General features: G+C 39.0%; 1 protein-coding gene across 2 annotated transcripts in view; it reads left to right on the forward strand.

Annotated features, from left to right (window-relative positions):
- The window catches only part of LOC121519878 (zinc finger E-box-binding homeobox 1-like), a 119,917-nt gene extending 96,765 nt beyond the window's left edge, over positions 1-23,152 (forward strand). Inside the window, exons 3-8 of one of the 2 annotated variants that reach the window (XM_041802975.1) lie at positions 6,044-6,181; positions 6,603-6,805; positions 12,000-12,117; positions 13,965-15,745; positions 16,492-16,672; positions 18,027-23,152. In XM_041802975.1, the coding sequence (XP_041658909.1) occupies positions 6,044-6,181; positions 6,603-6,805; positions 12,000-12,117; positions 13,965-15,745; positions 16,492-16,672; positions 18,027-18,985 (3,380 nt within the window). In that variant the 3' untranslated portion in view covers positions 18,986-23,152. The remainder of the gene's footprint in view (positions 1-6,043; positions 6,182-6,602; positions 6,806-11,999; positions 12,118-13,964; positions 15,746-16,491; positions 16,673-18,026) is intronic. The other variant, XM_041802976.1, reaches the window with a different exon arrangement.
- Positions 23,153-26,207: the final 3,055 nt, after the last annotated feature.

The raw sequence follows: 26,207 nt of genomic DNA on the forward strand, positions 1-26,207 counted from the left end.
GGCATGCAGAGTAGGTTTGTTTACTGTGCTGAATGGAAGAAAAACATCCACAGGTTGACTGGAGATGTAAAGAAAACTTATGGGACAAGAAGCGGCACTGTCTCTCCTCTAGTCTCTCGTCTGCGCTAGGGATGTAATGGTATCAAAATCTCACGGTACAATAATACATTGGTAACAAGTCTGTACGGTATTTTTTGCAGTAGCAAAAAAAAGAAAAACAGATGAAAACTTCAAAGTGACATCTGCATGTCATTTCTACAATGATTGCACTTTAAATATTAGAATTAGGGATGCACCGAAATGAAAATTCCTGGCCGAAACCGAAAACAGAAAATGAGGAAACCAGGGCCGAAAACCGAAACACCGAAAGAAATTATTATACCAATTATTAGTACCATTGCATTCATGGCTATGACTGTGTATTAACCTCACTAAAATCAGCCAAGTACCCCCTAAACAGTGCAAAGCTTTTTGGCCAAAAAGAAAAACATTAAAGAGTGCTGTGACAGCTGTCAGATTTATCAAACTTTGTAACTGATAAACACTTTAAAATTACAAATATTAGATTTTTTTCATACATTTTAAATGTTAAAAATGCATGACTAAAGTCATTGCACATCTTCTCATCTCTAAACGTGGGAATTCAAATTAATGTAGCTATTGAAAACAGTGACTGGAAAGGCTTTAAACCCAGAAGTGGGCAAAACTCTGCTCAGCTGCAGGGTCGCTCTGGAACAATCTGGAAATAAAAACATAGAGTTAGAAAGAACTAAAAACCTGTAAATAATAAACAAATTATAAAAAAGACTTCTCTTTTCTCAAATGGAAATCATGAACTTAGTTATAGATCAGCATTTCTTCACAAAAATAATTCATAAACTTTTATGAATGGAGTGATTGTGAATGCAGTGATTGACAGGCATGTTCCAGTGTGGGTCAAACCATTCTGCCATGGGGGAGACTCAGGGGGTTTAAGCATGATTAAATTTAAGAGCCTACAAAATATTAACTCGAGTTTATAAACTTAAGATCCTTACACTCTATATGCAATTTTTTCATGAAAATTATTTACACAAAATATTTACATTTAGAACCTGTAGCGAGTCAAAGCAAGCTTTCACACCTGCAACATCATTTTGCAGCGCGACATTGCTGCAGATATTTAAGTAGGGCATTTGCGCTCATATGGACATGTCGGGCTGCCTGTTGCCTGTCTCCCTCACTACCAGGCTAAAAAAAAAGAGGCAAAAAATCTTGCGTACCCCCTGGAGTGCCTTCACGTACGCGTACCCCTATTTAAGAACCACTGATCCAAGTGCGTGCTGGCCGCGGTTTTTGCTTGCGTCATCACGTTGTGTTTCGGCCTTGTTGTTTTGGTGTTAAAATTCTTTCACCGAAAATTTTCGGTGGCCGAATTTTCGGTGCATTCCTAATTACAATATGTGCAAAAAGGTGCTGTAGAAGTGCGTTAGTGCTTGGAATTATATACTTATACTTTGGGTCCAGTGTTTACTAACCCTCTAAAACAGCTGCAAGTCTTTGGAGATATGTTTACTGATACACCTTGTGATCTGTTGAGCCCTTACGCTGCTGTGGGAAAGTGGGATTATGAATGCTCCTTAAGAGTCTTTTTGCCTGGTCGGATTCTGCTCCTCGTGTCTTTGTGAATCTTTTCAGGTTGATGATTTGCCAACTGGCTCCTCATGTAAATTTTATTCCCCATCAAATGTCACCACAGTCTGTCACCTTTTCTCCTTTCTCATTTCTTGAAATCAGGAAACCAAAATGCTTCCATATGTCAGATTCAAAAGCAGCTTGAGCCTCCTCAGTCTCCTCAACTTTATCATTCTTCTTCTTTGGTTTAGGCAGGCTGGACACATTGATGGCGTATTGCTGCCCCACTTTGTCACTGTTCTCCCATACTAATCAAAGAATCCACCATTTTCACGCTGTTAGATCAAGCTACCAAGTAAAGTGCAAAGGACGATGGGTACACAAGGGCCCACTTCCCTTCTCTCTGCTACACTAATAAAACTACACTTTTGCCCTGAAGCCTAATCATTTGAGACGCTTCTGTCATCATGATACCACAAAATTAATGATACATTGATACATCTATACCTTTTAAACATCTTAACCCAAGCTCGTCTCAGTTCACACCCCTTCTTTTCAGTATACCATATACCAGATGGGTACAGTCTCTCCATTGAATTTAGCGAGTTTTTGGTAAAAATGGGCTACAAAACAATGTTGGCTCAAACATATGCACTGTTGAAAACCTTTGAAGCATTTAATTTTTACCCAGAAAGCCTCTGTGTTTTTGTCACTATTTTGCAAAGCAAGATTTGGCTCTTGCACGTAACCAGTGCAGTGTATTTTTTTACCATATTTTTAATCGGTGGAGAAACTGTACCCATCTGTTGCGCTGTTTAGCCTAGCTTCCTTGCTGGTGCAACCAGCAAGTCGTTCTTACAGGAGATATGCTCACTGAAATCACTGGAGGCTAATGTCACTACGGCTGCTTACCTCATACCAGTCAGCTTCATAACTACTGAAATATCCCTTAAACTGAAAAGTATCAACAGTAGTATTGAAAAGGACTCAGATTGATTACAATCTTTAGGTTGAAAATATGACTTACATATCTGTTTTTTGTTGTATCTTTGGTTCTTCCCTTGCAAACATACAAAAAATTAAGAGATCATCATGTGAAGGTGCAGCATGTGATATTTAGTCTAGTAGCATTGAGCAGAACAAACTTGGTAAAAATGAAACATAATATAAATAAATAGGCCTGTTTAAATCAGTGTTTAATCACTTGGTTATATGGGGCTGTTTTATTTTTCTCATAAACATAGAATAAGTCTTTTATTCATACATAGGGAGGGTCCCCTCTATGGACTCTGCCATCTTGGATTGCTGCATCTTGCATGTTTTTGTGTCCCAAGGAAGGAACCAAATAACAGAAACCCATTTTTAAAAATCCAGTTGGTTGCCATGGTTACTATCAGAGGTGAGCATCACAAGCTTGAGTCTGACGGTTAAATGTTGCTGTTATTCTCCAAATTTACAGACTGCACCTTTAAAGCACAAGCTATCAAAAAAAACCTTTGTTATGTACATTTGATTGGGTTCCATGTTACTTTTTACTTATTAATATTTTTAATGTTTTTACAAACTAAAGGTATAGTGCTCTGTGCTGCTGATTTTTTATTCCTTATTTTTTTAATTTGAAGGTAAAAAAATGCTTTACAATGATGTATCAGTACTTTTGGCACATTTTTTGGCAAATCAAGCAATACAGTGATAACACTAATAACCTTGAAAGTTAAGGTCATTGTAAGTGGGATATGAAATATAATTTTTCAATCATTTTGATTATTATTTTTATATCTTTACATCTCCATTGGTGTTGAAATTCTTCTTATTCCTGCAGGAAATCCTAGATGTTTGAGTTTTTGTGACCAGAAGGCAGAAAAAACTGGTGAAAACTTCTGGACACACTCACTAATGGACACTGACGAATCAACAATTCACTCTTTCATTGACTTTCTGGTGGAATCATCACACAGTGAATTCATATTAATCCAATTACCCATAATCAGCTACAGATATTTAAGGAGTCTCACCATTATAGAGAACATTACAGTTGACAAATCCAGAACACAGAAAAATACGTTTTTTTGGTTGTGTGGACAGTCTCGAGGCTTAAACAAAGACAGACAATGATCTTTGTTTAATTGTAGCTGCATATTTAGTCATTAGTCTCCTACAGTCCCCTGCTTCTATTTCAATCATCCATCTGTTCACCCATTTTCTTCCGTTTTACACAGTCAACAGTGATTGTGTGAGAGGCTTAAAGCGCTGCCAAAACATGTTTGTCAAACACTCAAAATGCAGCACTGAAGATGTAGACCGCTGTTAGTGATGACGGGCGAGAGGAGAGAGAAACCTGAAGACAGAGGGAGAGAAAGAACAGGGGGAAGGAACAGAAATAGAGAGAGAAAGAGCGAGGGAAGAAAAGAATAAAGACGAGAAAGAGGGATGAAAGGTAGACGAGTGAGATTTGGAGAGCGTTTGGGATGAGATCATGGGAAGCAGAGATCTGAGTGTTTAAAATGAGGCTTAACAGAGCTCGGCCTGCTTCTGCCCTTACTTTATGAACACACAGCTGCACCTGTCCCTGACAAGGCTCAGCAGGAAGAGGCGTGGCCTTTGGCTCCGTTCCTGCCTGCTCTTAAAATGTTTGGTGTCCATGGCAATGCTGGCCGCAGTTTCACCTCACTGCTTGTTCTTATCAACTTTACACAAAGAGGGAACTGCTCTGCCCCAGATACTTTACTACAGTTATTATAAAGATTAACATCATGACTTACACAAGTATAGAGAGCTGCTTCAATACAACATGATGAAATTAGATACAACAAAAGTAACAGTGAGTCTTTCATGCTGCGGGCAAATAAAGATGTTTATTTTATGAAGAGGTGTACTGCATCCTTCAAAACAATGCATCATTCTTTCAGTCAAGACTGATTCAAGTATAAAGACGAAAACACAAGTGAATTTAATCCTTGCTGGACCCTGGGTGTGTCACTCCTAAAGGGGCCACCTGAGGGGGTCAATAAGTGTCTGTTTATCTCCTGTTTACTGTTTTTTGAAAATGTTTGCAAGGTCTGGGTAGCGTGCAAGAATCAAATTGTCATTTGGGTTCAAATAAATTTAGGGATGCAGGTGAAGGTGAAAGCACCACAGTGAATGCTTTCCTCTCCCTCCCAGCTTAAGCAAGAGTAAATCTTATTTATTTATTTATTTATTTATTTTTTTGCTCTGAGCTCTGCTCTAAGCTTCATTCTCTTAGAGTAAGAGTTGATTTAATTCTTAGTTTAGAACAAACTGCCACTACACTAGCCTTTTTTAACCTTGATATAGACAGTGAAACACTGATGATGCAAAAGTAGATGAAATACAACTTTTACATACTGTCGCTTCAAAGGGCTTGTGTTAAATGTGGATTTTGATGGTTGATATCTACTTTATATGTGTTTGCATGCTAAAACATCCAATCATTCAGCTCTTATTTGTTTGGTGCCAGCTCATAAAATGTCCCTCATATGTCTCTGGCCTGAGGTTGATATGAATAAAGAAGTGTTTTAGTTGAATGAGAAAAACTGTTGATAAATGACATGATTAATGTAACATCCTCAGCCCTCTCTCCTCTAAAGAGCCACGTTGAATTAAGTTCAACCACTGGATTATTCCTCTTTAGGCTCATTAGGGTAAAAAAAAAAAAAAATATATATATATATATATATATATATATATATATTTCTTTAAACAGCAAACCAAACTTGATAAGATTCTGCCGCTGGGTAGCTGGAAGAGTTTATTAAAGCTGTTTACAAGTTATAAATAAAAGATTTTGTTCTGTTTGCAAACATGCTGGGCTGAATGCTGGTACTTGTTAGAAAGGTTTTATGGTGAAAATCTTCCCACAGGTCACAGATTTCTGCACAGTACACTGATTACTGAGAAGTTTTTATTTTTTTAGCCTTACCTGTTTAGTAAATCTGCACCTGAAAAGATCCGTGCTCCAAGGTGGGACACCAGCAGTGAGTATTTGTGTGGGTTTGAACTAGTAGCATTTTTATTTAGGGTCTAAAAGATGCAGAAAAGCTGATTCAGTGAGGTGACTCATTGGATTTCATTTTGTAATAAACAGACTTTTTGTTCATGTAAATGAGGTTATAGCCTCTCTTAGTAGGTGTGAACAGCCATAAATATTCAAACCTGAGCCTGTTTTTCTTTAAAAAAAAAAAAAAGAAAAAAAAACATAAGTAATGATGTTATGATGGTATTATTTTAACTCTACAGACTTTGATTTGAGAACTGTAAACTGCAAACCGAGCTGGAAGGGAGTTAGTAAGAGCTTTGCTGCTCTCTAGTGGTCATTATGCAGAACAGCATCCCATAATAATCAGCCGGCCCAATGTAATCAAACTGTGCTGCTCTGATCCTCATCCTTATGCATGTTTCTGTGTTTCAGTGAAAGAGGAGTGTGTGTCAGAAGAAGAGGAGGAGGTGGTGAAGGAGATTCTCCAGCAGGGGGACACAGCCATCATTTACCCAGAAGCCCCTGAGGATGAGCAGAGTCCAGCAGAGACGGGAGGCGCCGATGAAAATGGTAACACACAGACACATTAGTGCTTACTTATCTCAGGAGCTACACTGAAACTGTCTTTAGATACATGTTTTTTTTTCTTTCTACTGTCATAATTCATTATATAGGAAAGGTAATCAAACTAGACAAAACAGAGACCTTTTAGAGAAACTTATTCAACAATTACCTCTACCTAAAGTGATGTCTAGCAGCTTTATTTTTGTTTGAAGTGCCTAGAATGAGTGTAACTTGTCTGCCAGATTGTCTGTTTGAGAAATTATGGAAATATTCAGATAGTTTACCACCCAATCAAACATTTTAAGTGTGTGGGAGAGGTTTTAGAAGCTACTCCATGGGACAAAAGCTGCCAGTATCCTCCATCAGAATAAAAACAGAAAATAAAGCATCATCCTCCATGTACAGTACTCTATTTTCTCCATTACAGGCACGCCAGATACCTTCCCAGCATTACACATTTGCCCCTACTGCTCCCGGGGCTACAAGCGGAACGCCTCGCTGAAGGAGCACATCAAGTACCGCCATGAGACCACCGACGACAACTACAGCTGCTCACACTGCAGCTACACCTTCACCTACAGATCGCAGCTGGAGAGGCACATGTCCCACCACAGGAACAACAGGGAGCAGGTAACAGCAGCAACTCTGTGTTTTTAACCTGCAGGCTGAATTTTTTTTTTTTTTTTAAATAAAGCACTTAGCTGTCAAAAGGCAAGTGTAGGTCCATAAAACTAAAGAGACTTACTCCTCTGACTGAAATCCTTGAATTTTTGGCACCATTGTTCATTCAAAATAAAAGCATATTTGCAGTCTGGAAAAATTTTTAAGTCTACAAAACGCTCTGCATGGATGAATAATATTTTGTAGACCTAGAGTAAAAACCTAGAAATGTTTATGTTTATAAGGATCCCCATAAGCTTTGGTATATGGTCCCAGTTTCCTCTGCTAGGGCCAAAGGCATGAAAAGGTTTAGATACAAATAGCCCTAACAAAACTGAAGTTTAAAGCTGAGATGCTCCAAAAAATAGTCACCGTAAGCATGTTTTTCCCCACTTTTGCATCATTTTTTTTAAATCAACATGAGTCCTGATCAGAAAAATCTAATTTTGTTGTTGTCCTTTTAGGAATTTAACCCTTTAAGGGCCTTTTAGTTTCGTAAACCCCTTTGTTTTTAACATTAAAAAAACACAAAATTGAAATAATTTTCTTAAACTACATGCAGCTGAATTGCCTTTAGAATTTTGAGAAACAACTTTGATACTTCTGCAAAATTAAACAAAATTTGTTGGTTAAGGCAGGCTGGAAGCATAAACAAAAAAATGTACACCATACACACTTAGTAGAAAAAATACTGTACATTAATATCCTTACTCACTTTTTTTGTATTTTTGCAACATTTGATCTGTACATGAATATCAAATTGTTTCTTTTTTAAGAATGAACCCTTTAATGGGGTGTCAGCAGGCCCACACTGGTTTAGAAAAACAGAAATATTCTGTTCACTTTGCTCCTTTTGTAAAAATATGCACTTTTAAAATATGACATGAAAACAGTAAAAATGGCAAAAATGTAACCATTAAGGTGGTTGTTATTATGTTTATGCTGACTCGCCTAAAAATGTGAAAGTACCCAAAACCTATTCAATTGCAGTAATTTGAGTAAATGTAAGTAGTAACTTTCCACCCCTGGTTGCAGCACAATTAAATCCTTATTTATTTTTTTTTTAATTCTTGTCCTTTTATTTCCACCATATGGTAGCTAAACCTTCCAAATACACTTTAAAGAAAGAAAAGACTTTCATTTTTTTCCTCAGATACGCCTGACGAATAAGCACAGAGATGCAGGTACAGGCACAGCTCATCGGTGTTACGGTTTAAGTAGTGACCATGTAAACTGCTGACATCCTGTTGAATGCGCCAGGGGTTGCCACGGTTACAGGACGGACATGGAGTCTTCAAGTAATATCTTTGTCTTTTTCCCCTTACAGATGATTAGTGGGCCGGTATTTCGGAGTAAGGATGGGAAATTAAATTTAAGAGACATTTGCCATACTTCTACATTTCCGAAAAAATGTTGTGAAAACGAACACAACAAACGAATTCAGATTTAGGTCACTAGTTTACACGGTCACCAGTAACTCTGAAACACCAATAAATAAAATCGTCACAAACAAGCTAAATAAGAAAGTTGTTCACCTTGTTGTTGTACCACGTCGCATTCTCTTCTCTGCTCCGTGTTTCGGCTCTAAGTCTTCCATTTATTTTCACATTCAGAGCACTTTAAACGTTCGCGCTGAAAGGTGAAAAGTAAATACAGGTATAACTGTTACGTCACGCCGTGCTGCATGCTGGGACGGGGGCGTCACCTCCTGAGAAACGCGTTCACCCCACCTCATGGCACACCTGGCTCCTGTGCTTACCTGTCTACCTTTGTCTGGTTCCGCTGTTGTTGGTTGAATCGCGGAGGAAGAAAAAAGGAAATACCACATTGGATAAACGGAGCATCAACTCAGCATCTGATGTGGAGAACACTCACCGATAGATGCAAAATACTCACCATTTAAAGGGAGATTGATTCTGGGTCGAGTGCAACGTGTAGACTCCATGGTATTAAGTAAATAGTACGCCTTGTTGTTCTTCTTTTGCGGTAAGTGGTGCAAGATTTGCTTCTGCTCAATCTCAAACTGCATCGAATATAAAAGCAAATGTATGATTGCATTCCGTTAGCTTCTTTATTAGGACAATAATGCATGGATGTAATCATCATTCGGACGCTATAATCGTTCATTTAGTCATATCTAATGGATTGATCACTATCTTAATTAAGAATATGCAATGATCGGGCTTTTTAGTGGGCTTTCCTTATTTAAAGTGGCATATTTTGTTAATATTTTACTGTTTTTGAAAAAGACATGATTTTACAGCCTTGTCCCACAATCTGTGCTCACAAAGTAGTTCCTCTATGTCTGCAGAAGGATTCACTCCATTTACTGATTAACCACTATAAAGGCAGAGGGTTGTTTTTTCAAGCATTTGAGCTTAAACCACTCCCACTCTCGGGTTACTGCCCCCACTGATGGCCTACCTTCACCTGGCCTTTGGTGGTTACATCACCAGCACCTCTTTTGGGGCCCAGGCCTCACTGACTTACCTGCAGTAAGACAACATTTATAGATGTGTTTGCAAGACTGCATCACTCTTTCCCTTAAAATATGTTCAGTCAAGCTTCTGATCTCTTATTTTTATCCATTCTTCTTTCATTCGTTATTAAAAGAAAAAGAAGATTAACAAAACACCAAAGTGACAATGATGCATATAAATTATAATATGATAATAATGAACTTTAGTTACTTCTCTAGAAGACATTTAAAAGTGCATTGCATTGACAGCAAGCCAAAGTATACATGGATCTGACTTTTTTTCCCTTCTTATTTAGCGGCGTGGGTTCAACTTGGCTTTTATTACAGTTGATAATTATTTTAAAAAGATGTCTAGGTAAAATAATATCATATTTCTTGCCCTGCTGAAGACAAATACAGTTCAGTCTCTAGTAGCATACATTTCAAATCAGCCTGTTTCCTAGTACTGCACAAAGACCCCCAATATTACTTTGAGATTCAGGAGTCTAACAATAATGTAGCTCTATTTTGCCTTTCTTTCACATGTGTCTCCTTGTCTTAGTGTGCATGCAAAAGTAGCCGGATATTTTTCTACTCCCTTTCTATTTTTCTATTCTTTTTGCTGTTGTTTGATATTGTCCTTTTTTTTTTATTTTCTTTAAATTTAATTAACCAGGAAGTTTCCTTAAAAATAAGAATCTCAATTCCAAGAGAGGCAGCATCGCATTTAACAGAGTAACAGACTTGAAACATAGAAACTCTGCAAACACAGAGCAGAGTGTAATCAATCAAAACATCTACAACCAGATGCATCTTCTCCCAAGACCTTTAATCTACTTGTAAAACAATTGAATGTCCCCCAGACATACATTTTCCAGCAGATTCCAGGCTGCAGGAGCAGCATATCCAAAACTCCTTTTATTCATCTTAAGACAGAATTTGGGCTCTGATAGCTTTCAGAACTTTACACATGAATACAACTACACAAGTATGATGGAAGCAGGTGAAGTATTACCTTATAAATAAGGATGTGCCAATGTTTTTGTCTGCGAGTGGCTTATAAAGGCCAATCAGCTTGATCATACAAAAAGACAGTGATGAGTAAAGCACTTACGACTAGTTATAAACCTCAGCACCCCTGTTTTCTTTGCAGCAAAAGTAAAACAAGACTTATTTCTGGGGTAAAAGGCCAAACGCAACTTCAACCTCTTTATGCGTTGCTCAATATGAAGCAGATTCCTTCTTTGTGTAAGCTTAAATAACCACTAAAGTTCTCATTCTCACTCTTATATTTGAACAGGGTTACTGCAGATCCTTAAAGACTAGGACAATCTGGATTAAATTTTTACAAATTTAAAGCCTTAACATTTTTTACGTAGTGTTATTTTTACTTTTTGCTTATATTTACAGGTCTTACATCAGATTTTTTACATATAAAGATTAAGATGCCATGGATTTAATATTAACAGACCAAACCTAACCATCTGTAACTATTTGTGGTTTTAATTCTTATTAGATTTTGTGATTTACACCTTTTAGGGGTCTGGGATGGGGGATAGACACAGTCTCTATAATCTACAATATATCATTATTATATTATCAAATTTTTGTGCCGGTTTTAGTCATCCAGGTTATCCAAAATGGACCTAAATGCAGCAAATTGACGTGGTTAAGGTCGTTGAAGACATTTCATTGCTCCTTTGAAAGGCTTCTTTCAGTTCTAAAACTGACTGTCAAACATTAGCATGCCAATAATCAAGGTGATCATTTAAGTGTCATTGGCAGAGCTGTTGACCAAGCACTCAGCACTGTAGCCTAACCCCCCTCTCTTCCAAAAAAGTTCCTGGGTGTTTGGAAAGTACTAACCCCAGAGCAGTCAAAAAACACAGGTGGGTTCTGGGATTATAGAAAGATGGATTATAAAGCAGTTTAAAAGTCTGACATGGGTCTACAATGGGTCCTTTATTGCTGGAAAAATTCTGTACCTATATTATTATTATTATCCCCGTATATATCTCCTTCCATTTCTATCTGTTGCCATAACAGTTTATATTCACTTGAACTAGGAGTTGAAGTCTGCCTCCATGACATCTTCATGTAGAAGATCTGTCTTGAAACAAGGCGTTTTGTTCCTCGTACCGTGTCTGTGAAAAGTTCAATAAAAAACTACACTCACCCCCACAAAAAACACATAGTTCCTCAAAAGGTCCCTAGTCCCTAGAGACAGCCCCCATGGTTGAACTATCTATTGCTTTTTGTGGATTTGTCGGTTCATGTGGCACTACACAGCATTCACAGCTGGGTATTATACTGAAGACAGCTTGAAGCTGTAAACAACAATTTTTAGGGAATTTGCAAGATATGCAGAAACAAATTTGACCTTAGTGCAGTGGAATCAAAGCCATTCAGTTACATGAAATCCAAGAAGTTCCAATGCTATAAAAATAATGTTAATTTTGTTTTGATTTGGCCTTAAAAGATACTGAAAAACCTTTACTTTTATGCATTTATTGGTGGTTAATGTGTTTAAAAACTCTTTATAACCAGCACCTTTGTAATTCTCAGCTTTTTCATTCAGAAAGTCTCTGCTCTTACTCAGGTTTAGTTTCTCTAACCGTCTGGGCACTCCCAGATCATGCTATGAATAGAAAATTGAAGGCCGTCTATCTCAGCTCAAGGTATTATTATTGTTTTTGTCCATTGCAGCGTCACGTTCCCCAGCCGACGGGAGGAGCAGCTGGTTTCCGTAAATTCAAGTGTAACGAGTGTGCCAAGGCCTTCAAGTACAAGCACCACCTGAAGGAGCACCTGCGCATTCACAGCGGTGAGCAAAGCCGTTACTGTGGGAACTGCCTTTCTTAGTCATTACACCTTAACACAGATGCAGTCAGTCAGAGCACAGCCTGGCAGTCTGATCAAGCCTCTGACTGTTTATGAGTTGTGCAAAACAATAATTCAACATCTTAAATTGAAAAGATTACAGATAAAAAATTGTGGGACTTTTTAGATAAAAGTAAGGATCCTTAAAAGACAAAAAACAAGACAGTCTCAGCTGATTTGGGCTGACACTGTACTTTCTCTATGGAATGCTGAAAACTCCATTGGATTAATACTAGTGTCTTATATGTACAGTAGGTAGATTGTACAAAGAAACACTAAAAACACTAGATTATATGGAAAAATTCAGAGTTGATTCGCATACAGGCTGCCATTGTTGTACAATGAACTCTGGGTAATGATGTCAAATGGGTGCATTGTTCTGCAGTGTCATCCTGAAAGCCTAATAAATTTAAATCTAGGTGCATTTTTAAGGAAGAGGGCAATAAGGAAAGGGGTTTTGAAATGCAGATTAAAGTGAGTACAGTGGGAACGATGTGAGGAAAAAGAGGCAATTTAACTACTGGGGCTTTTCCATTACCTTGATCAGCTTGGCTCTGCTTGGTTTGGCCTCACATGGATTTGAGCCACAATGAGCAACAGGTTTGAGAGTAGAGCTAGAGCTGATGATGCAGCGTTTTGAGTCAGCTCGATTAAATAGCTTCAGTAGGCATTGTTTAGTTCTACCAGAAGAAGAATAAGCACTATTTGCTTTACTGTTTTATCATTAATCTGGCAGGTATTTCACAGTTTGGAGCAGTGGTTGCTACTAAAACATGTCTGTGAGGCTTTCCTCAATGATGACAGTGCTGTGGTATCACCATGGGACTCTTGGAGGCAGGGTGGGCATGTTTGGGCACAGCTCCAGAGCTGGACCTTTCTGGGGGCTGCTCTGGAGCTGGCACTGGCCAAACTGGTGATGGAAAAGTAAATCAGCAAGGCTTTATTTGGATCAGCATGGCCAAAAGTCATAGTAGAAAAGCCCCACATGTGACATCACTACCCATAGAGCATTGCTCAATATTGGCAGCCTGTATTTGTGACAGGCCAGTCTTAAATCTCCTGTGGGGAACTTTTAATTCATATTGATTTAGTGCCCCCTGTGGATAATGCAATCTTTGCTAATTTGCACAAGTTCAGTTTTTAATAACAAATGTTATGCCTCTCGATTTTCCAGTAAAATGTAACTCTCATTGGCAATCTTTGCAATAAAATTAACTGGTTAGAAAGTCAATCTTTTAATTGAGGTTCTCTGTTGTTCAGGGTTTTGAATCAACTTTTAAAACAAAAATTTTGTATTTAAGGTAGGGGTGCACCGATGGATCGGCCAAAATCGGTATCGGCGCAGATTTCCTTAATTTTAGGAGAATGGCGATTGGCCGATCCTTGTAAATAAGATCGGTAGATGAGATCAGTTTCATATGCCTCTACCTACTTAAATGTGAAAAATGAAAGACTAAAGGAACTGATATAATCTAGTAGTTTGGACAGCGATGCTTTACACTTTTTATTTATATTTGAGAGAACTACCTCATGTACAGTTAAAACAACAAGTTTGTATTGTTTCACGGGTATTGTTCAGTGTTATACAATAAAATAAGATCGGAACATTAAAGGTGTATGCTGTCAGTTATAAAAAAATTGGTATCGGCCAAAGTCAAAATCAGCAGGTCAGGCTTTTTAAAGATCGGTGCACCTCTAATTTAAGGTAGTTTTAATACTCTTTGGTATGGAAACGTAATTTATGATTTCAAGGAACTTCTTTCTAACAGTATTTCTGTTTTTCTCTCTCAGGTGAGAAACCATACGAATGCTCAAACTGCAAGAAGCGATTCTCTCACTCAGGCTCCTACAGCTCCCACATCAGCAGTAAGAAGTGTGTGGGTGCTGCACCTCCCAATGGCGTCCCTCGAACGCTGATCAAATCTCCCCCAGTCCCCACTCAGACTCCGGTAGCGATAGCTCCGGCTCGCGTGGTTCTTAAAGAGAAGACTGACAGCAAACCTCTCCAGGAGCAGCTCCCTGTCACCCAGATCAAATCTGAACCTGTGGAATACGCCTGCAAGCCCGTGATGGCAGCAACTACGACTGCATCTGGTACCAACGGTGTTGTGAACGGAGGGACGACACAGCCAGCTGTAGTTCAAGCAGCAACCCTTCCTCAGGGTGTGGCGATGGTCGTACCTACAGTCGGTCTCATGTCTCCCATCAGCATCAATCTGAACGACTTACAGAACGTGCTGAAGGTGGCGATGGATGGGAACGTGTTTAGGCAGGTGTTAGGAACAGCCAATGGTGTGGTGACGCAGGGCAAGCAGGGAATTGTAGTCCAGCAGCCACAGCAGCAGATTCTCAGCCTGCCGGCCTTTGTGGATCACGACGGCACCACGAAGATCATCATCAACTACAGCATCAACCCTGCCACCACCGCCGCCACCGCCACCACCCAGCCTGCAACACTCATTGCCAAAAACAATCCTCTTCCTTCTGTCCCAACTCTAATCGCTGCAGCAGCCCCTACCCCCAGCAAAACAGACAAACCCCCAACCCCAGAGGTGGCTGACCTCTCCATCGTGAAGACGGAGCCAGAATCAATGCCCATCATGGAGACCGAATCCCCCACACAAACAGAAAAGAAAAAGACTTCAGAAGTCCAGAGGGCTCAGATGCCAAAAGTCAGCACCCCTAGTACGTGTTTATTATGTGATGACTGTCCCGACCACTTGGAGGCACTGCATCTTCTTCAGCACCGCAAAGCAGCCAATGGGGAGGCGGTCGACTCCGCTGCTTTGGACCCCTCCTTCGCTGATCTGCTGAGCGAGGCCGGGGTGACGTTGGAGGAGCCTCCTGTGGACGACATCCTCTCACTCCTTAAGAATTACTTCGCCTCCAACGCCAACCCCAACGAGGAGGAGCTGGACAAGATCTCTGAGTCAGTCAGTATTCCTGTTGATGTGGTCAGAAAGTGGTTTATCAAGATGAACTCTGGGAAAAATGTGAGTAAACATCGTAACAATGCTACTACGGTGTCTAAAAAGACTGTTACAAGGTCAGAGGATCAGAACGGAGAGTTAGAGGAAGATGGCACTCATGCAACATCTCAACGAGCATCTTCACAATCCAGCACCGCTTCTTTGTCAGATTCGCCACTTGACCTCAACAATGGCGACCTCGTCATCGTGAAGAGCGAGCCAGAAGACCCTCAGGCTGTGGACTCCCAGGCAGAGCCGCTTGATCTCTCCATTCCTAAACAAATGGCAGCAGCGTTGGGAACACAGTCGCCTCCCGCCAAGCAGCAGGAGCAGCCGCTGAACCTGACCTGCCTGAGGAAGGAGCAGTACGAGGGTCGCACCATCTACGTCACCGCGCCACAGACCGGGAGGCCTGTTAACATCGTCTCAGCTGCACAGCTGCCAACGTTAGTTGCCATCGCTGGTCAGGGCACGGTGAACTGTCTCAGCGGCATCAATAACGCCAGCAAGCGCACCATCCTGATCCCTCAGCTCACCTACACCTACGCCTCTACAGCTGGCAGCACCACTGGAGCAAAGACTGTCGTTCTCAATGGCCACAAGGTCAGTACCTCTAAACATTGGCTACAAATATTTTCTTACATTTTGACAATCTCTATCTTACAAATAGCAACTTGGATAGTCAAATTTTTCCTGGAAAAAAACATGCTTTCTTTAGCTTTGAGCTCAGTCCAGTCAAATTCAAGCAATAATGGCAAATTGTATCTTGAAGGCGATGTCTTCAGTTTTGCTTGTTTCCTCTCTCCAGAAGGCTTAAGCTGAGAAATATTGAATGCACAATGAGTTATATACAAGAAAATCTGCATATCGTTAGACTTGAGTGGATTCATAATGAAGCCGTTTTTGGATAGAACACATATTAGGGAGGTTTTCTGCTGCATTCTGTCTTATATGAGATAATCTTGTTTCATACTTTCTGACCTGAATCCTTGCTCTAACTTGAGCGCAAAGATCCTAAACTTCAGCCTGTGAATCCAAGATTAATTTAGTCATTTTCGTCAGGAATATGCATGCAAAAAAAACATGAAAGCAGCTCTCCCCAGTCACCAACAGTGTAACAGACAAATACATCTAAAACAGGCCATCTCAAATCACTACTAAATAAACAATGACAGAATTAAGAGCCTTGGCAAAAAGGAAAACATGTAATATGAAAAGGATCAGACATTTAGCACAGACAGTGGTCATTATTAAAGGTGCGTGTAGTTTGACTATATCAAACACACCTCAAAAAAACATTTAGTATCCTGACCTTTCAGACACATAAACATCTTTCTCTTTTTAAACAGCAGGAGAAGAAGCAGGACAGCAGCTCTGACAGTGCAGCCCCAACAGAGGAGGACACCGAAATAGATCCAGCTGTCCCGGCTAAGAGGCCCCGGCTGGAGAAAGGCGTCTACCCCTGTGATCTCTGCAACAAAGTCTTCCAGAAAGGCAGCTCTCTGATCAGACACAAATATGAACACACAGGTAATATTAATGATCAAAATGTTGCCAGAATACTTAAGCAACTCAGAGATTTTCAGTCCAAAATAACTCCAAATTGTTTGTGCTAATCAGTAGTCATCAGGGGTGGAGAGTGATTAATGATGCCCAAATTACTGTAATTGAGTAGCTTTTTTGTTTACTTGTACTTTTTGAATACTTTTTAAAATCATCACTTTTGCTTTTACTTAAGTATATTTCAGGGAATGTACTGAGCTGTACTCCACTTTAAAAAGCATCAAGTACAAAGTGTAAAAAAATAACCCCAAGAGCCAAAACAAGGAGGTCAAAGCTTTCTGCCGGCACTGAGAAAATGGCCGGCAGTTTGACCACACATGATGGATCAGTAGGACGTAGCAAGAGAATGATTCCACATTTTATCCTAAAACAACTGTTGGATTTTACTTTGGGAATTAAAAGTACCAGTGCTTTTACTTCTACTCAAGTACATTTTTACCAAAGTAACTGTACTTTTGCTTAAGCACTATTGTATGGTACTTTTTCCTCATGGGGTTGTTTTATACAGTTATAATGCACTATAGAATTAAAATTACAACATGTGCACCTAGGTCTGCAGTCTATTTGTACACAGGTGCATTGGTTTGATATTAGTCAAACCAATCAGTAATCTGTAATAGCGCTGGGCAATTAATCGAAAATAATCAAAATTGACATTTAGAGTCCCTAACCGACGTAAACCTGCCATGTCAATTATTTCAATTACTTTTCCCCTTTCAATTCAAAAAGCGAGTGGCAGAGTTATTTTCTACTTTTTATACAAAAGTATTTAATAGTTGTTTTGTTAGTAAAAAAAATACAAGTCATTTAGTTCCACTTTTCTTGGAAAATTTCATTCAAAATTTTTGATTTCAGGTGATTTGTGTTTTGATTTCAGTTATTTAAAAAGATAAAAAATTTTACTTATACAGCACAAACAGAGTTGGGGGGGGATAATCGTTCATCAATCGTAATCGAGGTAAAAAGACCCAGAGATACTTGAACTCCTTTACCTCCCACCTGAAGGGAGCAATCCACCAGGCTTTGTGGCATTGATACACTAAAATGATGAAAGAAAACATCAGTATTGGCCACCAGTTGAATTGTTATTTTTTAAATCAGTTCTGATATCAGCCCTGATTTTCACAATCCATGCATTTTTAGTACATCGATTGCAGATCTGTGCAAAAAGACTTGTATACTGAGGGTCCAAAGAAATCCGTGTGTCTGTAGAAATCTTGCTTTTGTAACCCTTGCCTTTAGAGATTCTAAGCAGTTTCATTCTGAGTATACCCTGAACACTATCCTTACCGGTTTGACTCTTTGTGTTTGTCATCTGCAGGAAAGCGGCCCCATGAGTGCCCTGTCTGTCATAAGGCCTTCAAACACAAACACCACCTAATCGAACATTCAAGGCTTCACTCCGGAGAGAAACCCTATCAGTGTGACAAGTGCGGAAAGCGTTTCTCTCACTCTGGCTCTTACTCTCAGCACATGAACCACCGCTACTCCTACTGCAAGAAGGACTCACCCCGCAAGGCTCCCATAGATCTAATGAGCCTCAGAGCTGGATTGCAGTCTGACAGCCGGACGATGACCCCGCCCTCCCAACAGGACTCAGACGAGCGGGAGAGCGAGGAAGAGGAGGACGAGGAGGCCATGTGCATGGACGACATCCGGGTCATTCAGGTTGACGATGGAGAGTGTGAGATCTACGAGGGGAATTTTGAGGACGACGATGATGAAGATGAGGAAGACGACGAAGAGGAGGAGGAAGAAGAAGAAGGGGAGGTAGATGAAGAGGTGATAAGAAGAGCAGAAGCCATGGACTTTGTTTGTGACGTCGTAGAGGTGGAGCTCGGGGAAGATCACATGGTGGGGGAGGAGATGGAGGAAACGAGCGAAGGAAAGGAGGAAGCAGCAAGTGGGAATGCAGAAAAAGTGGCAGACTGTGAAGCAGACAAACAAGTCAAGGAGGTGGCTGACAGTGCTGAACCTAACAAAGACATGGCAACAGAGGGTGCCGAACCTACAGAAGAGACGTCAAACAAACCCAAACTGACAGACGAAGCTGCAACAGACAGCGCCAAACCTACAGAGAAGGTGGTGAAAGATGGCGACGATCCTAGTGAGAAAGTGGCGACAAATGATGCTACACCCACAGAGGAAGCTACGACGGACAGTGCCAGACATTTAGAGGAAGCAGAGACAGATGTCACCCATCCCACAGAGAAAGAGACTACAGATGGCCTCAAAGCCCCGGACGAAGACAAGGACGAAGAGACGACAGACGCCAAATAGATGAAGGAAGGTCTCCTCGAGACAGTTTCAATCCGTAACTCGTTAAAGTCGAGTTATCTAAGACAAAACCGCAGAAAAGTCGTGAATTGGCGGCGGTTGCCTGATCTTATCGGTCCACTACTGTGTACAAAAACCCAGGTGTGCCTGAACTTGAAACCAGAAAAAAACAAAAAGACTTTTTTTTTCTTGTGGAAATGAAATATCAGTGTTAAAATTGTTTATAGAAGTACAGATTTTAACTCACCCATCAACTTGTTAGACTTGTTACTGAGACATCCCAGGTTGTTTTTATTGTTTGTTTTTATTTGGTCAGTGTTACTAATCTTGTTCTCCTTTGAAAACATTTTAACCTGTAAAGTTGAGAAAAATTTCTATACCTTTTTATTGCCAATGAAGTTTCCTAAATCAGTATTTTATTGAGTTCTACGAACAAAAACCTCTGCACTACAGTATTCCTGGTTTACCTATGGATACATGCCTCATGCATCGTATGCCCTTCAGTGTTATATACGTACACTAGCTAGCCAGATGTCGTTCGTGTTATTGTTAGTCTTTGCTAGCTAGCATTACCTTTGTTTTCAGTTTGACTGTTAGCCTTAAAGAAAACAAAGTATTCACGGGGAGGGTCGCGGGCGGGATGGGGAGTCTGGGACGAGAACGTGGCTTCTGAACGCCATAACCAAATTTGTCCAATCAGGGAAGGTAGAGTCACAACCTCAAAGCCAGCATCAGGAGCGTTTGTTTTTAACCCAGCGAAGCCAGAGAGATACCACATCACCTGGCTCAGCTGTGTCATAAAACACATGCACCCATTCTTACCAAGCTTCTCCTTATTTTGGTTGACTTCTGTTCTCAGTGTTTCAGTGTTGTTAGCTTATATAAATATATTAAAGTCATACTGTACGTGAAGGAACGGGGACGTTTTCCTGCTCCACCCCAATGCCTCCAGCCTTATGCAAGACCTGTGTGCTGTTAAAAGTGCCATTGAACAGTGTTATAATTTCTTCTTCTTCTCACATGTAGCCAGTATTATTTTCCTCTGTTACTTTAAAGAGACCCATATTGACTAATGCTTGTCCACTTGCACAAAACAGCACATTTTTGCCACAGTTACTGACAGAAACATACTGTGAAATTTGTAAAATGCTCCAGGTGTTTAAAAACTTTCAGACTTTATAAAAACTAAGACATACGGTGTTGAAACTTAAAGTAATGAGTACTTTTATTTTGAACTGTTTGTTTTGTGCCTAAAAAGACAAAACATGTCAAAAAGGACAAGATAGACCCTTGTAAATATGCTCCTGTAATATCAAACAGAAAAAAAAATCTATTGAAAAAGCTCTTTTTCATGAAAACTACCCCAAATAATTAAAAGTGTTTTCAAAAAGGTTGTGTAGTTCTGTTGATCAATTAAGTCCTCAACTGCCTTAGCCTATGATTTAACATTTTCTATTTTAAAATGTGCTTTGGTCCTCGTATAATCATAATTTTCTAGGCTTTTCATTATTTAGTCTTGACTGGCGTGTTGAAAATTACCTTCAACATGGTATATGAGTCACACTTATAATATATAACTTTTTTCCCAAAAGTTGTTTGTATCCTGTATACTGGTATAACCAATATACCAGTATAAAATACTGAGACATAGGCAGGCATGAGCATAAATACAGCTGATCCGCTAGAAAACTTTACACCACTTAATTGAATGTTGCAAGCAGGCGCTTCACTGCTCAAAACATGCAGGGATTCATCGTAAAGCAGTCCAAAACTGAAGGGTTTTGGCATCACTTTTTAAATGCTTTTCTCCCTCATTGGGTCATAATCTTGAATTTAAAGAAAACAGTGGTATACTGTTTAGTAAATAAACCTTGTGTAGTGGTGGTTTGATTTAAAGACACCTTTATTAAAGAAGAGAGGAGGTGCACAGTGCAACCCTTAGTCTGTGTTTGTACTCTGGCTGTTTCAGATCAGGTGCGTCACGGCTTGATTTTAATTTCAGAATACTACATGAAAAAGACGGGCCCATGCTAATGTGCTCCAATAATATCATTTTCATACTTTCAAATAACAGGATATGAGCACATTTTTTCCACCAAATTTTTTTTTTCGTAAATTACCCAAATAGGTTAAAACTGTTTTCTAATAGTTGCATATCACTGCTTTCAGGTTAGTCCACAACTGCCTTGGCCCATCATTCAACCCTTCCTCATATAATCATAGTTGTTTAGACTTTTCTTTGTCAAGTCTTGAAAATGTTTGTGCTGAAAATTACTGTAAAAATGGGGTGTCACACTTTTATTAAGTGTTTTTCATCCAAAAAGTTATCTGCATCCTATGTACCTGTGCAACCAACTTGGCATAAAATGCCAACAGGCCATAAATGCAGCTGCTATGCTATTCGTAGTATACTGCAATCAGGCACTTTGCTGCTCAAAACATACAAAGATTTGTAGCAAAGCAGGCCTATTTGGCAGGGTTTGGTGCCACTTTTTATCAGCTTTTCTCACTCAGTGGGTCATATTCTTGCATTTTAAGAGAACAGTGGTACCTTGTTCAGTGCTGGTTTGATTGAAAGACACCTTACTGGTGCAACTAATAAACCAGTCTAAAATGCATGCCAGCATAACCATAAATGCAGCTGCCATGCTACTGAAAGTTTACACGAGGCCTTTTGATTATGGCAAGACTCAAAATCCAGATTATTTTGAATGATATTAAGATCATTACTAAAACATTACTTGTTTATTTTACTACATCAGCAACACAAGCATGTATTGAACTTTACACTTTTAAAAACAAGTACTGAATTAAATAAATTGGTGAAAATAAAGATATAGCAATGAGTAATAAAAAAGAATGACATTTATGGCCAAAATGTTACAACTAACCGACGTTAAAACACCTGTCAAGAAAACAGGCAAAGTACGGCATGTTGCCCAGTAATTGTTTAATCATAATTATCTTGTGTTTATGATCATCGGATTTTTGATTGAAATTTAAACTTGATTAATTGACAACCCTTCATTGTGTACTGCATGTGCTTGACTGCTCAAAACATACCAGGATATACAAGGATGCAGACCAAATTAGCTGGACTTGGTGCCACTTTTTAACAGCTTTTCTCCCTCCGTGGGTCATAATCTTGCTTTTAAATAAGGTATAGGTATAATCTGAAGTAAATATACCTTGTTTAGTTGTGGTTTGATGAAAATGTCCTCGATTGGTGACATGTTGCCAGCAGAGGTGAGCAGTGCATCCCTTGGCCTGTGGGTCCATGCTTCCACTATGTCAGACTGGATGCACGGCGGCTGTGTAACAGCCGTGTCACAGCTTGATTTTGAGTTCAGAGTGCATGTTAAGGCTTTAAGACTACCTGCATATGCCCTGAGTCTCACATGTGGAAATTCTGAGAATAAAAGGCTTGCATGTTTTACACATTTCTTAACCAAAACAGACATTATTAAGATAGAGAGCCATATTTATCTTGTTATAGCTGATGTGTATGTCCACAACAGCAGAATATGTCACAGGGAGGATAACTGTGTGGCTACACTTCCAATTTGTGCTTTTCAGAATAATTGCCTGGTTTAGCATTTCTGTGTAGAAGACTCTTTAGTACATGAAGCTTTTATTCTGAAATTTTCCCAGCTCAACTGCATGATGAATTGTCCTTTTAGGGAGATTTATTGAAGCAAATCTTATGAAGAAAGACAGGAACATGACAGCAAGTAGATGCAGTCAGTATTCTGCACGCTTTTTGTGAAAGACGCGACAGCTACTACACAGCAGACATGCACCCAGTCTGGAATAGGTGTAGCAGCTTTAACACATGCTGAGGGTTTCAGCAGTGTACCGTAGCTAGCAGGAGTGCGATCTTGACACAGCAGAAATACATGGTACTGAAAGAACGATTGTAGAAATCATAATGGGAATATGGTTTACCTTTTTCCTTCTCCAAAGATTCCCAAAGACAGACTTTGTGCAACTTTTACTCAAGATTTACAGTAATTTTCCATTTTGACTATCAGAACGTCATAGTTGCTGACAGTTTCTAAAATACTTAAAAGTCACATATTGTGCAAAATACACTTTATCAGTCTTTTCTAACAAAAAATATGTGCCCCTGGCCTGTCCCCAATCCCCCCAGGAATAAAAAAAAAAAAATCACCCCCCCCCCCCCCCCACACACACACATTTCAGAAAAATATGTGCTGAAACAAGCCGTTCTCAGATTTTCCCCTCATGATGTCATATGGGGAGTTAGCTGCGCCCCCATGTTCGGTTGGCCCTCCCTGCTTGGAGGAAAGTCCCACCCCCCATAACCCTTAAGCCACATCAATTTCTCATAGGGCATGGTCAGGGGCAGAGTCATACAGCTCAGTAACATTTAAAGCTACAGACACAGAAGCTGCTCGTTCTGAGCAGGGCTGAAACAGAGGGGTTTTTAGACATGCAAAAATCCAATACTGGAGTGTTTATTCAGCAACAAACTTCACAGGCATGCTTTGGGGACCTCTGAGACCAATATAAAAGTGTCATAGAAGAGTAAAATATTTTACCTTTAAGTTTTGAGCTATGTATGACAGAATTGAAGTGGAAAAGCAGACTGAGCTTACCTGTGGATATGAAATGCCTTTAAAACTTGAGATAATCAGTTTACAGCTGGTGTTCAGAGTTAAAAATGTGAGTAAATATGTTAGTTTTAATGTTTACATGAGTTCTCAAAAACAGGAAATGTTCTGTTTGAGCAAGACTGAAAAAAATTAAAGCTCAAAACACTTTCTGCTCCACGTGATCTGCTCAGAAAAAAATCAAAAATGTGCAAAATCCACATCAGTTTCCAGTCAAATAAAGACAGGAGATTTAACCGTGAAATCTTAAACTGATTCAGACCCCGTACTTGTTTTAGACATTAAAAAAAGATTGTGGTGTGCTGTGCTTCAGGTAACAAGCGTTGGTGAATGTGGTCTCTGTTGGCGTGTTTTCAGTTTAAACCGAACAGTGTTTTAAGTTTCAGTCTGTTTAAAGTTGCTTTTTCTTTGTGTGTTTTACTTTCAACAATGGCAGTATTAGAACCCTTTTCACAGATTAAAAAATGTACCTGTTTAGTTTCTAGAAGACTTTTTTATATTTATGTGTCTTATTTTTATATTTTCTTTTATGGTTATTTATTACACATTGTAGTGTACATTACTGTAGTTTGAATTGATACAATAATATATTTTAGTATGAAAAATAATCTCAAGACAAACAGAAAAAGCCCAAAATGTGGTTCTGGGAGCTGAAGTTTGTTTTAACAAAAAAAGAAACACGTATTCTGTAAACATGACTTCTGTTTTAAGCTAAAAAATAAGAAAAAAAGCCAGGAATGAAGAGAATTAGAAACTGTTACATGTGCATCCGCTCTTTGCGTCGTTATGAAGCTACTGAATTCTAAAACTCTGTGATTTTAAAAGCATGAGTCGTCGCCGTTTTACTGAAGGATCTTGTTATGAAGCCGTTACTCCTCCCTTTTTTATTTCTAAGCCAAATTTCGATCATCCCTCCACAATGTTTTTCTGTTCTGTGCCAACTCGTCCCATCGTACTGTCCAAGGCTGCATATCGTTCGTTCTGTCCTCACCCTTTGTAAATCCACTGTCTTTTTGTATTGTTTTTATTTTAGTTTTGCTCCATTTTTATGACTCCCCATCACAATAAAATATAAGAAAGTACCTCTGAGTTTTGGTGTTGTTTTTCTTAGCTTTTCAGTTTACTGGGATAAAAAGAAATTGAGGTTTCTGAAGTCATTACTTTCAGTCTGTAGTGTACTAACAATCATCAGGTGTTTTCTTCTTAAATAGGCCTGAAAAATGTCAATATCAGTTTCATTTTCTAAGGCTTTAAAAGTATTTATAATTACCAGGGCTGTCAAGCAATTTTTCCTTAAAATCACAATTTAATTGTGATTTATGAACACTGTGCAATGACATGGTTAAAATCAGTTATTTTGCATTTTAAACCATTATTTTTTTTATCTTTATTGACAGCGAGAATCAATTCCCACCAGTGTCAGTGAATGACGAATGAAGAACGTTAAAATAATTTTTAAAAACTTTCCTGTGCATAAAAATGAGTCAGTAGAAGTGAAACTTAAATATCCCTATTACTTCCTCAATTTTCTTCTTTTAAGAAGAACTCAAGAACTCATTTTTCTTTGACAGATCCTCAGATTTATTTACAACATATGAAAAACTATAACCAGTTTTTTTGCCACATAGTTGAATAAATAAGTTACAATACCTGTTTGTTACAGGTCAGAATTTTTAATTCAAATGAAAGCAAAGAAATGTATATTATTCTGTTGACACTTAGGCTTATTATGTAGGTAAGTGTTGTTCTGCTACACCAGTGTGGTCTGTGACCATGATCTTAAGCTAGGGGGGAGCTTCAAAATGCTTATTCTGTTAAATACACTTTTAAAACACTGTATTTGACAGGAGTGCATGTACAAAATGACTCACTGAAGTCCAATATTCCCTGGTTAACTGAAAAACAATTTGATTTTCCAGGAGTTTATGTAAAGCCACTTTTTCGATGCAAGTTAAGGTTGAAGAGATTTTCTTTAAAACCTACCTTTAGTTTGAAAAAAAGATAAGGAGCTTTGTGTAGATCAAAATTAAGAACATTGACATAACTGTGCACAAAAAATGAACTTGCAACTGATTGAAAATTAAAGAAAATTGCAAAAGAGAACATAAAAATGTCAATGTTTGATAATATATGGTGTAGATGACTCTTGACTCTTCCACTGATCTGTCTGTGAGCTTTTCAAAGTGAAAGGAGCATCCTTGTCCTTATTATTTATCACTGTGAGAGCAGGAAGAAGCTGTAGTGAGAAGTGTTTAGTTGTTGACCTCTTACAGTAGCTCTACGGGGCCCTAAAATGACAAAAGAGCATGCAAAAAAACGATGATTGGTGGCTACAGTCATTAATTTTTACCTACTGATCACACTTTTAAAATGAAAATAGACATGTAATAATAGTTTCTGACAACTGGGGCATTTTTAATACGTAATCAACAAATAAGAGTCATTTGAATGCACCACAACTCAGTTTTGAAGACTGTTTTGTATAAATAGCCATCCATGCATTTTCTATACAGGTTATCACATTGGGGTTTCTTGTAAGTCTCTGTAACACAACTATAAAGGAAAAAATAATCAAGTGGAGAGAGTTTAGA

This window comes from Cheilinus undulatus, linkage group 13 (assembly GCF_018320785.1).
Source record: "Cheilinus undulatus linkage group 13, ASM1832078v1, whole genome shotgun sequence".
Classification (NCBI taxonomy): domain Eukaryota; kingdom Metazoa; phylum Chordata; class Actinopteri; order Labriformes; family Labridae; genus Cheilinus; species Cheilinus undulatus.